General features: G+C 43.3%; 1 protein-coding gene across 4 annotated transcripts in view; it reads right to left on the reverse strand.

The window, feature by feature from the left end:
• Positions 1-9853, reverse strand: part of LOC141112215 (AP-2 complex subunit alpha-2) — a 199269-nt gene extending 189416 nt beyond the window's left edge. For 2 of the 4 annotated variants that reach the window (XM_073604817.1, XM_073604816.1), the window contains exon 1: positions 9559-9853. In XM_073604817.1, coding sequence (XP_073460918.1) covers positions 9559-9625 — 67 coding nt within the window. In that variant the 5' untranslated portion in view covers positions 9626-9853. The remainder of the gene's footprint in view (positions 1-9558) is intronic. The other 2 variants (XM_073604818.1, XM_073604819.1) reach the window with 2 other exon arrangements.
• Positions 9854-14532: the final 4679 nt, after the last annotated feature.

The following is a 14532-nucleotide window of genomic DNA, read 5'->3' on the forward strand; positions in this document are numbered from 1 at the left end:
TCACAGTATCTCTGTGCATTTTTCAAAATGCCATCAAATAAAATGCCCCTGTGTTCGTTGTCCATAGGATACACCTGCCCACACCATAACCCCACCGCCACCATGGGCCACTCGATCACAACGTTGACATCAGTAAACCGCTCACTCACAGGATGCCATACACGCCGTCTGCCATCTGTCCTGTACAGTGAAAACCGGGATTCATCCGTGAAGAGAACAGCTCTCCAAAGTGCCAGACACCATCAAATGTGAGCATTTGCCCACTCAAATCGGTTACAACGACGAACTGCAGTCAGGTTGAGACCCCGATGTGGACAACGAACATGCAGATGAGCTTTTCTGAGACAGTTTGAGAGTTTGTGCAGAAATCTTTTGGTTATGCAAACCGATTGTTGCAGCAGCTGTCCGGGTGGCTGGTCTCAGACAGATTTATGAACAATATTTAAGAGAAATAGGCCTTTTGTGTACATAGAAAAAGTTGTAGATCTTTGTGTTTAGCTCATGACAAAAAGGGGCAAAAACAAGTGTTGTGTTTATAATTTTGAGATAGATAGATATCTATCTCTCTTCCCCCCCCTTATTCTCTTTCAAAATGGGAACAGATTTACCAATACTCAGGGTGGATCCAAGCCACCTCACTATGCTTCATCCTCCATAGAGAAATACCTCAAGGAGTGGATGTACAGAAAAAGTCTTGGCAACACTAAAAGATCCAAGACTGGAAACAGGCTCGTTGTCCAGAAGTAGAGTAGTATGTACTGTATCAATAAGAGTTGAAAATTGTCTCTTGTAAATCTGAGGAGACGGTAAAAGACTGCAAACATCTCATCATGGAGTGACTGACGGGACCCAGAAATCAGTCAAAGTGAACATAACTGACTCTAAGACCCAGCCACACCCAATCTCCTGTAGGAAAGTTAGAAACAGACACTGAAGGTGAAGAAGACACAGGAGCATGCTTAAAAGGATAGTTCACTTTCACCAAAAAATCTGCCTATGCAGGTAAGGGGCGTTTGTAGATTAAAACAAACTGTGCAGCTCTGACTAAAGAAGAATAATACCCTTTGCTATAGGTGTAGGCCATTTACTGCAAAGACGTTGCTAAGTACTCCCAGGACATTGCTAAATGAGGCCTAGTTGTCACTGCTCACCTCCACTATCACAACAGTGAGCTCTCTTTCTCTGATTCAAGCTCCCATACATACTATTTCTCTTCCCTGATGCAGTAGGTGGCCGATGGCCGATATAAGATGCCGATTTTTTTGGGCCGATATATTAGGCCGATTTTTTTTTTCTTTTTTCCCCTTCATCTCATAAAATCTAAACAGTTAGACCCCTTTCACACTGGGGCGTTTTTCAGGCGCTTTTGGGCTAAAAATAGCACCTGTAAAACGGCTCCCCTGCAGTCTCAGTGTGATATCCCGAGTGCTTTCACACTGAGGCGATGCGCTGGCAGGATGTTTATAAAAAGTCCTGCAAGCGGCATCTTTGGAGCGGTGTATACCGCTCCTCCACCACTCCTGCCCATTGAAATGAATGCACACTGCTGCCGAAGCGCCTGCAAAGTGTTTCGGCAGCAGCGCTTCAGGGTCGCAATTAACTCCTTCCTCAGCCGCTAGCTGGGTTATAAGTGCCCCGCTAGCAACCGAATAGCGCCGCTAAAATGACGGTAAAGCGCCGCTAAAACTAACAGCGTTTTACCGTCAACGCATGCCCACTCCAGTGTGAAAGAAGCCTTAAGTAATGTAAAAAATGTTTTACATTTAAACTTTTATAAACAAAACAAACCTCCAATCAGTTCACTTGTATGTATAATTTAGATTAAAAAAAAAAAAAAAAAAAAAAACGAAATCTTAAATATTAAATACACAAAAAACAGGTAATCAAAACTTTTGGATGAAAAAAAAATGGGCTAACTTTACTGCATATTTTTTATTTCATTAGTGTATTTTTTTTTAAAAAATTGCGTTTGAAAGACCGCTGCGCAAATACTATGTGACATAAAATATTGCAACCGCTATTTTATTCCCTAGGGTCTCTGCTAAAAATATAAATAATATATTTATATATATATATATATATATATATAAATAATATATATATATATATATATATATATATATATATATATATATATATATAATGTTTGGGAGTTCTAAGTGATTTTCTAGCAGAAAATACAGGATTTTTACTTGTAAGCAACAAGTGTCAGAAAAGATTTAGTCTTTAAATGGTTAAACTGAGAGCTTCTACACACAGAGTTCAGCTCATTGATAAAAGAACATGAAAAGATACAATGTATCTTCTTATCAGACTTGGCAGGCTGCCCAGGGAGGAGAGAATCCTCTCCACAGATAACTTTCAGGCAACTTGCATTGACTTCTATTACAGAAGTCATTTGCAAGTCCCGCTGAAGTTATAATCGGCTTTTTTTATCAGCACAATCAGCCGATGCCGATTAAGTAAAAAAAGCCAAATATCAGCCGATCGACCTCTATTCCTGATATGTGCCTGCTGTACCATGTGCTTGTATGAAAAAGTATCCTGTTCTCTTTGTATTGATTGCTACCTGTGTGAAATCCCTGGTGTTCCTGCCAGTCCCTCTGCTTTCCTATTAAAAAAACTAACCACACTTGGCAGTTGGTCAGTTTCCTAGCTTGTTCTTCTCCAAATTATTAGACTTGGCCTGACACCCGCCCCCCTCTTCCCCAGCTCATATGCAGAATGTGATCACAAATTATATGAGAGAGAGATATAGATATATATATATATATATATATATATATATATATATATATATATATATATATATATATATATATATATATATATATATATATATATATATATAAATAAAAATGAATGATGGCTCCGGTGCTTAGTCCCTCAGACACCAGGCTAAAAAAAAAAAAAAAAAAAAAAAAAAGGGCCAGAAAAACCACTGCTTTTAGCACCTTTCGGCTTTTTTTTTTTTTTCCTAGGGTCCTAGAAGTTGAAGCTTCAGAAAAGCTTCTAGACTAAAATAGTGTGCATGGACACATAGGATAACACTATTTGCTTCTATAATGCGGGGGGGGGGGGGGGGGGTGCTCAAAAGATGCTGCTAAGTGTGCATGGAGCCTTAAACCCTTTTGCACTAAAGCTGACAGAAAGCAGTAAACTCAAAAGGCACTCAAGTTACACAAATGACAAATAGCTCACGGTGCTCTGTCCAATCGGCCTACTCACAGAAATAGTTAGGGACAAGGCAAGCAGCAAGGACAATGGCTCGAGACCTGGAAAGTGCTCCAGAGCCAACTTTAACCAGAAATGCCTTAAGTGGAGCCTAGTGCCCAAAGGTCACTTCCAGGCTAGCAAAAAGCAAGGACTATTCTTGCCACCCATTATACTCCTTTTACCACATTAACACTATATGGCCAAACATTTGTTGGCTTCTGACCATCATTCTTATTTGAGCCCCTCAGACATTTTATTCAAAAACCAAAAGGCAGTAATATTATCTGGCCCCATTCTTGCAGATAAAAAAGCCTTTGCTCCTCTGGGAAAGCATTCCGCAAGGTTTTGGGGTGTGTGTTTGGGAATTTGTACCCATTCTGCCAAAAGAGCATTTTTGGCTTCAGGTATTGATGTTGGATGGCAAGACCAAGCTCCCAATCTGCATGCCAATATTATCCCAGAGATATTTAATAAGATTAAGGTCAGGGCTCTGTACAGGTAGAGTTCCTCCACACTAAAGTCATCAATTCATGCCATTATGGACCTGGCTTCATGCACAGGAGCACAATCATGCTGGAACAGAAAGCTTTCCCTTAACTATTGCCACAGGTTTGGATGGGTACAATTGTCTTTACATCCTGTAGGGTTAAAGAGGAAGTCAACTCAGAGATTGAGATCTAGATATATAAAATTTCCCCCTGCAAAGTAAAGGCATAATGTGCTAATATGCATCGCATACTAGCACATTATGTGATACCTGCCTGCAAACAAAGCCCGCGTCGTGCCCTCTGGAGGCCGCAGCCATCAATCTTCGCCCGTCTTTCAGCCGGGGACTCCAGCTGTATGACTGGCCAGGGCCACGCGACGTCAGCGCTGGTGGCCGTTCCTCTAGAGCGCATGCGCAGATTACATCATCGGCACAGTATATAGTAAATATCTCCTAAACAGCGCACGTTTAGGAGATATTTACAGCACCTACAGGTAAAGCCTTATTTATAGGCTTACCTATAGGTACAAATACAGGAAGGTTTACAATCTCTGACAGTAGCCTTCCCTGTAAACACCTGCTGGCCTACTGCAAACACCAGTTATCTGGCTACCATGTTGACCCACTGGCCTGCAGCAAGTATGAAAATCTGAGAAAGCAGAAAAATCAGTGCATCCAATCTGCATACTTGTCCCAGGTAAGTGCTTCAGAAGGAATTAAAGGAAATGGATCAGTGGGCTATCCAGGCAACTATTGTTTTCAAGAGAAAAAAGTAAAAAAAAAAAAAAAAAAAAAAAAAAAAAAAAGGCACATATTTTTTATAATTTGTTGGCTAAATTGCACCTAATATTTAGCCAGCTCTGGTAAAGATCACATTTACAAGAAATATTCAGACGATTTTATATATTAAAAAAAAAAAAAAAAAAAAAAAAATATTGCTGAACATATGGCGTTTCAGAGATAACTCCAGGGACAAGTTTAAAAAAAACCTGGCTCAGCTCCATGGAAGGGGAAAAAGCAACACTTTAACACCTTCCTCTGAGGGTTTCTCACATGATGGAATAAAAAAAAAAAAAAAAAGGCCAAGAAGCAATGGTGCCACCAACACAGCAACAATGTTAATCTTTAGTTTGGCATTTATTAATCTCCTTTAAAATGAAGTCTTAAGATTAGGAGCCTGGCCCAAAACAATGGATCAAAGAACATTTATTAACAAAATATACATTGCTCAGGTCTTAAGCCGGCAATTTGCTTGAGCAACCATACTTTCCATTCATTTTTATTTATTTTTTTCCGCAAATTACACAAAGACAAATAAATTGATGGATTCTCTCGACCACAAGCAGATTGGATCAAAATTGTCTGTAAAAAGAATTGCCTTTAAATTTTTTTTTCCTAGTCTTGATCAACTTATACAATAACTTGTATTGAAGCTGTCAATTATCGAAAAGTTTTAGGGACTCAATTCATGGCATGGGTAGTAGATGGCTTGGCTTCAAGAAACCATTTGATCATCTGTTGGATTCCTGTTTAAATGTGGTGGTCCGAAACTTTTCACTACCAGTTTTAAAGTGTAGCGGCACCTTTGAAGCCCAACTCCAGGAGTTAAAAAATAAATAAATAATAATAATTCACCCTTACAGTGAGGTCAGGGCTTCACCTCCACACATTACAAGGTTAAATGCTCCTGCAGTCTATGGGTGCATGATTAAAGTGTAAATACTTAACTTATTCTCCACTATAGCAGGGTCCTCTCAGCGCTGTGCCCGGTCCCCTGTAGCCTGCTCTGTAATCGGCTCTGGTCGCACTTGAGCATTCCCAGTGAACTATACAGGGTTGAGGTTCCTGTAGTGTATGTAATCATGCCGAGGCTCTGTCTGTAAATCGGAACTTAGGTCAGACGAGGAGAGCATCGGTGATGGGCAAAGCAGGGGTGGAAGGCAAGTACTACAGCTTGTACTTAAACCCCCCCACCCTCATATCAAGGGCATTCACCCTTTGCAGTGTGGAATGTCCTGCTTCAATAGTGGATTTTTTTTCTGATTCCTGGAGTCAGGCATTAAAGTAGTTATAAAGGCAGAAGGTTTTTTAATCTTAATGCATTCTATGCATTAAGGTAAAAGGCCTTTTGTGTGCAGCAGCCTCCCCAGCACCCCTTAATACTTACCTGAGCCCCATCTTGATCCAGCGATCGTGCACAAGAGACTCGGCTGTCTGGACTCTAGCTCCTCATTGGCTGAGACAGAAGCGAAGCATCATTGGCTCCCGCTGCTGTCAAAGTCAGTGAGCCAACGAGGAGATGTCTGAATAGACACAGAGCTGCAGATCGGCTGCCCCCATAGCACGCTGCTTGCTGTGGGGGCACTCAATGGGAGGGAGGGGCCAAGAGCACCAGTGGGGGGGACCGAGAAGAGGATCTGAGCTGCTCTGTGCAAAACCATTTCACAGAGCAGGCAAGTACGACATGGTTGTTATTTTTGAACAAAAAAAAAAAAAAAATTACCTTACCAGTCCATAGATGTGGCAGATGCATTCACTTTTATTATTTAGGATAAAATCATTTTTAGCAACTACAAAAATGGCTGTTGATCTTGCAAAAAAAGAAAAAAAAAAATGCAGGTTTAGATATTTACTGTACATGCAGCCAGTGACGTCACCGGTGAATGTGCTCCGAGCGAATGGCCACCCGGGCCGTTCCTTCAGAGTCCTGTGTCCTAAGCGGTGCGGGAGTGATGTCATCACGGCTCCAGCCGCTCACACAGCCAAAGTCGGCGAACCTGGAAGGAAGACCAGGTGAAGATGGAAGCTGACCACACGGTGACAGTGCGGCACTGGATGGCTTTGTTTTCAGGCAAGTTTCACAGCTTTACCTTGCAGGTCTCCAAAAAAAAAAAAAAATGAATACAAAAACCCACAGACACACACAGTTATGTATTAACGCTTTAACAAATAAAACCCCTTCCCATTTCTTGCTGTCAGCAATGGCTCCACACTGAAGAGAAATGTCACAAGGCCCGAGAAAGAAAATAATTTCAGATCAGCAAAGCTTTACTTCCCAGTCAGAATACTCTATCAAAAGTGATACAAACATTTAACAACTTATTTGAGTAAAACTGAAGATTTTGTAACCTTACTTTCACGTAATGGCGCTAAACAAATATTCTATTAAAAAAAAACGTAGTTTTGTCAAAATTTTCAAAATGATTCTTGTGTTCATGATATTGATTAAAATCATACTCATTTATGCCAAGCACCACATACAATATATATATTGCTCAGCATAAATGAGTACGCCCATTTTGAAAAGTATGATTTTAATCAATATCTCAAAGAACACAAGAACAATTTTGATAGAGAGAGATGAATATATATTCACCTTAGGCACTTTTAGCCATTTATTCAGCCACTAGCGGGGGTTAAAAGCGCCGCTTTACCGCTAACGCCCCCTGCCCCAGTGTGAAAGTCCCCTAAGTGACACCTAACCTGCACCCAAAGCCAACTGAAGAATGAGCTTGGGGTGCCGACATCGCTGGATCCTTGGACAGGCAAAAGTCAGCAGCTAAAGTATTTTTTTTTAACAGAAAAAGCTATAAAGTATTTATAGCTGCTGGCTTCAATTTTTTGGGGGGAGACTGGAGCGCCTCTTTAATTGGTTAGCGGTAAAGTTATAGCATCTTCAAACTATGGTATATATACACACCGGAATTAGTTTTTTTATACTAGTAATGTCAGTGATCAGCAACTTATAAAAATGGGACTGTGATAGTATGGCGGGCAATCTGACACTGACATCACCAGTGACAAAAATACATTGATCAGTGCTAATGACACTGGCTGGGAAGGGGTTAACATCTAGGAGCAATCGAAGGGTTAACTGTGTGCCTAACAGTGCTTGGTGTGTTTACGGTGTGCTGATTTTACTAAGGCATATGTCACATCCCCCCTGTCAGGGCAGAGCTCTGTGTTGTTTGCAATCACAGAGCTCTGTCCTGTCAACCACTTTGCAGATCAGTGGGTTCCGGCCATTAACCATTGGTTGGGACCTGCTGTTTGGCTTGTGATGTAACTAATCGCAGCACAGCCAGGGTGGCGCACGCGCCCCTTACCTGGAAGAGTCGCATCATGTATCAGATACGTGATCCAGCGCAGAGACGCCACTTTGCCACCGTACTTGTAAGTGAGGCGGTCAGCAAGTAGGTAAATTGGTTCTGAAGACCAATGCCCTGTTCAGACAGTGTGGTGACCTGTGTTTTACTGCACTGATACTAGGACCCACAGAAAATGATTGTTTTCTATATCTCCTGTTCATACTGCATAGTAGTCCAGAGGTGCAGTGATGTGAGCCGACAAATGTAGACATGGAGAGTGGCACACACCACCACACAGCAGCATAATGCACTGCAATGCCTTCTGACAACATGAATGAAGGGTCAGGTGCCTCCTCATCACCCAGCCTTCTACAGGAGGTACCTGAAGGTGGGAGACGCTGATGGCGCAGGCAGGGACTGCCAAAAGAGGAGGAAAGAAAACTTTCTATACTAGATCATTGCACAGACCAGGTAAGGATAACCTCATTTGGTTTTTTTAATGTTGCCTTTAGTTTCACTTTAATTTCCCCCACCATTCTTCTACATTTACATGGAATCAGAGTTTGACTGCTAGATCCACAGTCAAATGAGATTTTGCATATATAACTTACCGACAAGAGGAACTACAAGTACCAGCTCCTGACTGTAATCCTAGTCACTGGTCCCTTACATAACAACCAATCCCATGTAGTTAGGGGTCACCAGGGGATGACTGACAGCAACTTGCAAATACAAACACAAGACGAAATCTCATTTGTGAGCAACTAAAGCCTTGATGAGGATCAGACTAGACTACATACTGGATGTTTATCCAGTCATTTTTTTTCTGCAGGTGGGGAGGAGAAAAACAAAACCATCACCTGCACACCGTGCATTCCAATCACCCGGGGGTGGAAGATTTACAATGAATTAGAACAGATCACACACATCCCATCCTGTACATGTAGGTATTGCACAGACCAGTCCCTAACCCCCCCCCCCCCCCATATCCAGTGACCCAAGCAACAGGAAGCAATCGCCACCCTTCATTTACCTTTCCCTTCCCCCCAAATCTAGTGGCCCAGGTAAAGCACAACAGTTACCGCCCTACAATCAATTACCCCGTCACCCCAAACCAGCAGTCACCACCCTCCTTTTATGTTTTCCAGTTCTCCCCAAATCTAGTGCTCCAGGCAATGCAGTTGCCACCCTACAATCAATTACCCCGTCCCCCCAAACCAGCACCCCAGGGGATGAACAGCAGTCACTGACCTCCGATTACCCCCCCAGATCCAGTGCTCCAAGAAATGGGCAGCAGTCACCACCCTCCTTTTTCCTTTTCTCGTCCCCCGCCAAACCTAGTGCCCCAGGCCAAGGGCAGCAGCGACTGACCCCCAGATCCAACACCCAAGGCAACAAACAGCAATCATTGATCATCAATTATCTCCCCCGGACAGATTCAGTGCAGAGGGCAGCAGTCACCCCCCATCTGATCAAGTACCCCCAGGCAATGGCAGCAGTCACCATCCTCAATTTACCCCCCCCCCCCCCACTAATCTAGTGCCCAAGGGAATGGACAGCAGCCATTGACAGCAGCAATGAACAGCAGCCATTGACCTCCAAGTACCCCCCCCCCATCCCATCCCATCCAGTCCCCCAGGCAGAGGACAGCAGTGCCTGGCCCCTGACATGTCACACGCCCCCTGGCGGTCATCATCGCCGGTCCCCGCTACCAAGTGATGTCTCCTCAGCTTATCTGCCCTCTCCCTCCCTCTCCCGCATACTCACAATTCCTGATATCCGAGATGAACACGGCCAGGCCCCGCATGCCATCTCCTTTAGACACGGCAGGCATCTTCGCCCACTTAGCAGGAAGCAGTGGCCAGACCCCAGAAGTGCAGTGGAGAAGCCCCGGGCCGGTGTGACAGGCTGGAATGCGACCACCGGGTTATCTAGCTGTGTCTTCTCCGGCCCCGGCGCGCCCCCGACTTCACACCTCGTACTCCGAGCCCGCCAGGAACGCGCTAAGCCGGGGATGTGAGCGCGCTGGAGAGGCGGCGCAGAGATAAGAGTACGGGAGGCGCGTGCCCGGGAGATGCTTGTCCCCGCCTTCCTGAAGAATAAAGGGGCGTGGTTTTCAGCCTGTGACTGACAGGTCCCGGATAGCGGCTTAGCTCATTTTGCAATGATTAATTTAATAGGAGTGTCATGTGACGGAGATTCCCATCATAAACGTTAAAACGTATGAATAAATCCTGAATTTAGAAGTCTATCATTCATTTCAGACCATTACATTCTTTAAAATATTTATAGATTGTTTACAATCAGTGGATCGCTCTTCAGAGGGCGTTTTACCTCGGTTTGGTGCCTGTTTAATCCTCCAAAAATCGCCATTACTAGTATACATTTTTTTTAAATATTCCAGTATATATCCCATAGTTTGTAGACGCCATAAACCATTCAATATACGCTTATTGGGATTTTCTTTACAAAATAAATATGTAGCAGTATACATATTGGCCTATATTTATCAAGAAATTAAATTTTTTACATGCTTTATAGCAGAAAGTAAAAATAAAATATATCTTTTTTTGGTGTTTTTTTGTTTATAGCACAAAAAATACAAAACTTGCGCAATTGTCAATTAAAGTAACGCAGTGCCAAAAGATCATCAGTGTTGCCAACCCACCAAAGTGAAATTTACTGACAGGATGCCCAAAATTTATAAACAGCACCATTTTTTTTTTTCTGACAAAAATCATGAAATTTACTGACAGCCGCATTTTTTACTGATACTTCAACAAAAAGTACATAAAATGGCAGTTTTAAGCACAAAACAGTGCAAATATCATATATATATATGATTTTTGTGTTTCCCCGCTGACATCAGCTAGGAGGAGAGCGGCGGGAGGTCACATAAGTGCCCTGCAGCACTGTAATTAAGGTATTTCACAGAATCATTTTTACAAAATACACACGCTGCACAGCAGATCTTCATGTAAGAAAGGGGATTACTTGATTTGTCACTGGTAATTTTAACAGCTATAGTGACCAGAGGGGCGGGGAGGAGATGGGTAACACAGACGCATGTAGCTGACAGGCAGGGTGGGAGGGGGAAAGGGAGAGAGGAGAGCGGCGGGATGATAGAGGCACATAAACTGGCCACCTAAAGCAGCGATCAGCAGCCATGAATACCATGGTCAGCACACCAAGGGGCACACAGGAACTGGCAGGATCAACCAGGTTTTTTAGAACATAGAAAGGGACAAATGACACAGCACAAGCACTATGCTGTGTATCCTACTGTAAAAAGTCAGCATCATTTTATTTTCTTTTTGTAGGGTTACAACTACTTTAAAGGGGTTGTAAACCCTCTTTTTTTGTTTAAATAACAAACATGTCATACTTACCTCCACTGTGCAGTTCGTTTTGCACAGATTGGCCCCGAACCTCCTCTTCTGGGGTCCCACGGCGGCACTGGGAGCTCTATGATATAGTAACTCAGAAGCTATGAAATCACATCACTTCAGAGTTATCTGGATGTAAACGGCGCCATTTTTAAAAATCAAAAGCATTTGATCTCACTGAAAATAAATAAAAATCACGCTAGTCAATATGTAGTACTTATAGTGCTATGACACACTAATAAATAACATTATAAAGTGCAATGTGCAAAAATACAATAATTAGTGAATCACTAAATCAATAAAAGATCATAAAAAGTAATATACAAAGTGCAAACAAAAGATGAGTGTGTATTCCACCACCAAGTGATTGATATTGAGTCTTCTGTGGCACACCACATGCAGTAATCCAGGATAGGTGGAGACCCCACATCGCTGGGATGGTCACACGAGCAGGCAGAATAACCTCTGCAGGGTAATGGGGCTGAGCCCCTGAAAGTGATGGAAACTGCGGATAGAGTCTTCACTATAGTCTCCCCGCACAGCGGGATATCCCAATCGTCTAGGAATGAAAATGCTCATAAAAAGAAAGAAAGCTTCCAATGGTGTGATACCATTCAAACTGTGTTTATTTAGAAAAAATTCAAATGGCTACTTACAAAGTTAAAAAGTAGTATGCGCATATAAAAGATCCTTTGCCGGCAAACAAAACGAACACCCGCACTTCCGGGGTCATGTGGAGCACGATGGCATCAGCACATAACACCACCCGACACGTTTCGTCACACGTGACGTCTTCCTGGGGCACGGGGGACGCACTGAGCTATCGCTATAAATAGAACATTGAAGGAGCCAAGCCTCGCTCTCAGGCGATGGCCATAATAAATCATCTCAAGCCTCCTTCCCATTCTCCACAGTTCAATGTTAAGCCACTGAGTTAATCATGAAATACTATTCCTAATGAAAAGTAGCACCAGGCCGAATAACAAAATTCAAAATCAATAAGAATAATGCCGATTAAATTAAATGATTATAACCAGGAGCCAACTGGTGTAACTGGAAGCACTCAAGATGCAAAAAAATAGACAGAGGACAACGGAGAGCCTCTAGAGCAGACTTGTCCAAAGTCTGGCCCGCGGGCCAATCGTGACCCACGTTCCAGTTTTGAACAGCCCGCCTGGTTATTTGGACATATATATCTTTTGTAGCCCCCAACGATCTCCCAGGGCCAGGGCCACAAAAGGGGACAGGGGGAGGCGGGACGAGTGCCATACACAAAGGAGAATTTCCTGATTACACGGCAGCCTCCGTAATAGAAAGTCCCATCTCCTGGGCTGCTATTGGACAACTGTTCTGTTCAATAAAAGGAGGCAGGACTTTGTATTAAAGAGGCCGCCGAGAAAACAGGAGTTTTTCCTGTATGTAATCTTTTGGCGCTCGTCCCGCCCCCTTCCCTGTCCCTTCCAAGGCTGCAGATGGATGGGCATCAATCAGGCTGCACTGATGGCAATGGTGAATCTGCATTCCTGGCAATGGTGGGTGCTGCATTCCTGGCAATGGTGGGGGCTGCATTCCTGGCAATGGTGGGTGCTGCATTCATGGCAATGGTGGGTGCTGCATTCATGGCAATGGTGGGTGCTGCATTCATGGCAATGATGGGTGCTGCATTCATGGCAATGGTGGGTGCTGCATTCCTGGCAATGGTGGGTGCTGCATTCATGGTAATGGTGGGTGCTGCATTCATGGCAATGGTGGGTGTTGCATTCCTGGCATTGGTGGGTGCTGCATTCCTGGCAATGGGGGTGCTGCATTCCTGGCAATGGGGGTGCTGCATTTCTGGCAATGGGGGTGCTGAATTCCTGGCAATGGGGGTGCTGCATTCCTGGCAATGAGGATGCTGCATTTCTGGCAATGGGGGTGCTGCATTTTTGGTAATGGGGGTGCTGCATTTCTGGCAATGAGGGTGCTGCATTCCTGGCAATGGTGGGTGTTGCATTCCCGGCAATGGTGGGTGCTGCATTCATGGTAATTGTGGGTGCTGCATTCATGGCAATGGTGGGTGCTGCATTCCTGGCATTGGTGGGTGCTGCATTCCTGGCAATGGGAGTGCTGCATTCCTGGCAATGGGTATGCTGCATTCCTGGCAATGGGGGTGCTGCATTTCTGGCAATGGTTGTGCTGCATTCCTGGCAATGGGGGTGCTGCATTCCTGGCAATGTGGGTGCTGCATTCCTGGCAATGAGGGTTCTGCACTGATGACAATGGGGGTGCTGCATTCATGGGAATGGTGAGACTGCATTCATGGCAATGGTGGGGCTGCATTCATGGAAATGGTGGGGCTGCATTCATGGCAATGGGGGTGCTACATTCATGGCACTTGTGAGGCTACAGATGGGCACTGACCCTTATTTTGCTTCACAGTTCTTTATTTAAAATGTGTGTTTTTTTCATGAAACATCCCTCTTAAAGTGAAGGTGCGTGTTATACGCCAATAAATACGGTTTATGATATCCAAATATCAAGCTCATCTTTTTACTCACACACAGCCACAAAGGCAAGAGAATTCTTGTTGGGCAGTGTATTAGTGTTCAAACGAACACACTTAGACCGAATTTTAATGGTTCAAAGAATGTCAGGCAAAATGGTCAGCCCTCAGGCATGTTCACTTCATTAAATCTGGCCCTCTTTGAAAAAAGTTTGGACACCCCTGCTCTAGAGCATATTTTTGGAATTAACCAAAAAAAGGGGTAGGAATGGGAAGAAAGCTAATTAATAAAATAATAAAATGAAATACAAATAGTTAAAACAAAATAGAGTTAAAAAACATAAAATGCAATAAACTCAGGCATTGTCAATAAAGGCATTCATCTCTACATCTGCATTCAGACCAAAATGTCTGAAACATTTAACTCCAGCTCATTTCGAGTTTAGAGATCTCCCGTCGCCTCGATCCCCCCTTCCAATGCAATTTAAGCTTATCTGTAGCCAGAAAACAAGTGCCAGACGGATTTTTATTATGAACTTCCAGATAATGTCTGGAAACCAGATGGCCTTTAAAACCTCTCCTGATATTGCCAATATGCTCATTAGGTCTAACCTGCAATGGACGTATAGTGCGTCCAATATATTGCAGTCCAAATAAATTTGAAGGGCAAATAAGAAGGTATACCATTTTAGGGGTAGAGCATGTTATAAAAGTCCTAATTTGAAAGACCTGAGCTATGCTATGAGAACTAAATTGGGTAGTCTTTTTACCACTGATCCCATTAACGGAGCATACAGAGCATTTCTTGCACTTATAGAATCCTGTCATATTCTGAAAAAACATCAGTTTAGTATTCTGTGGGTCACACACATT

Source organism: Aquarana catesbeiana, linkage group LG11 (genome assembly GCF_042186555.1).
Source record: "Aquarana catesbeiana isolate 2022-GZ linkage group LG11, ASM4218655v1, whole genome shotgun sequence".
Classification (NCBI taxonomy): Eukaryota; Metazoa; Chordata; class Amphibia; order Anura; family Ranidae; genus Aquarana; species Aquarana catesbeiana.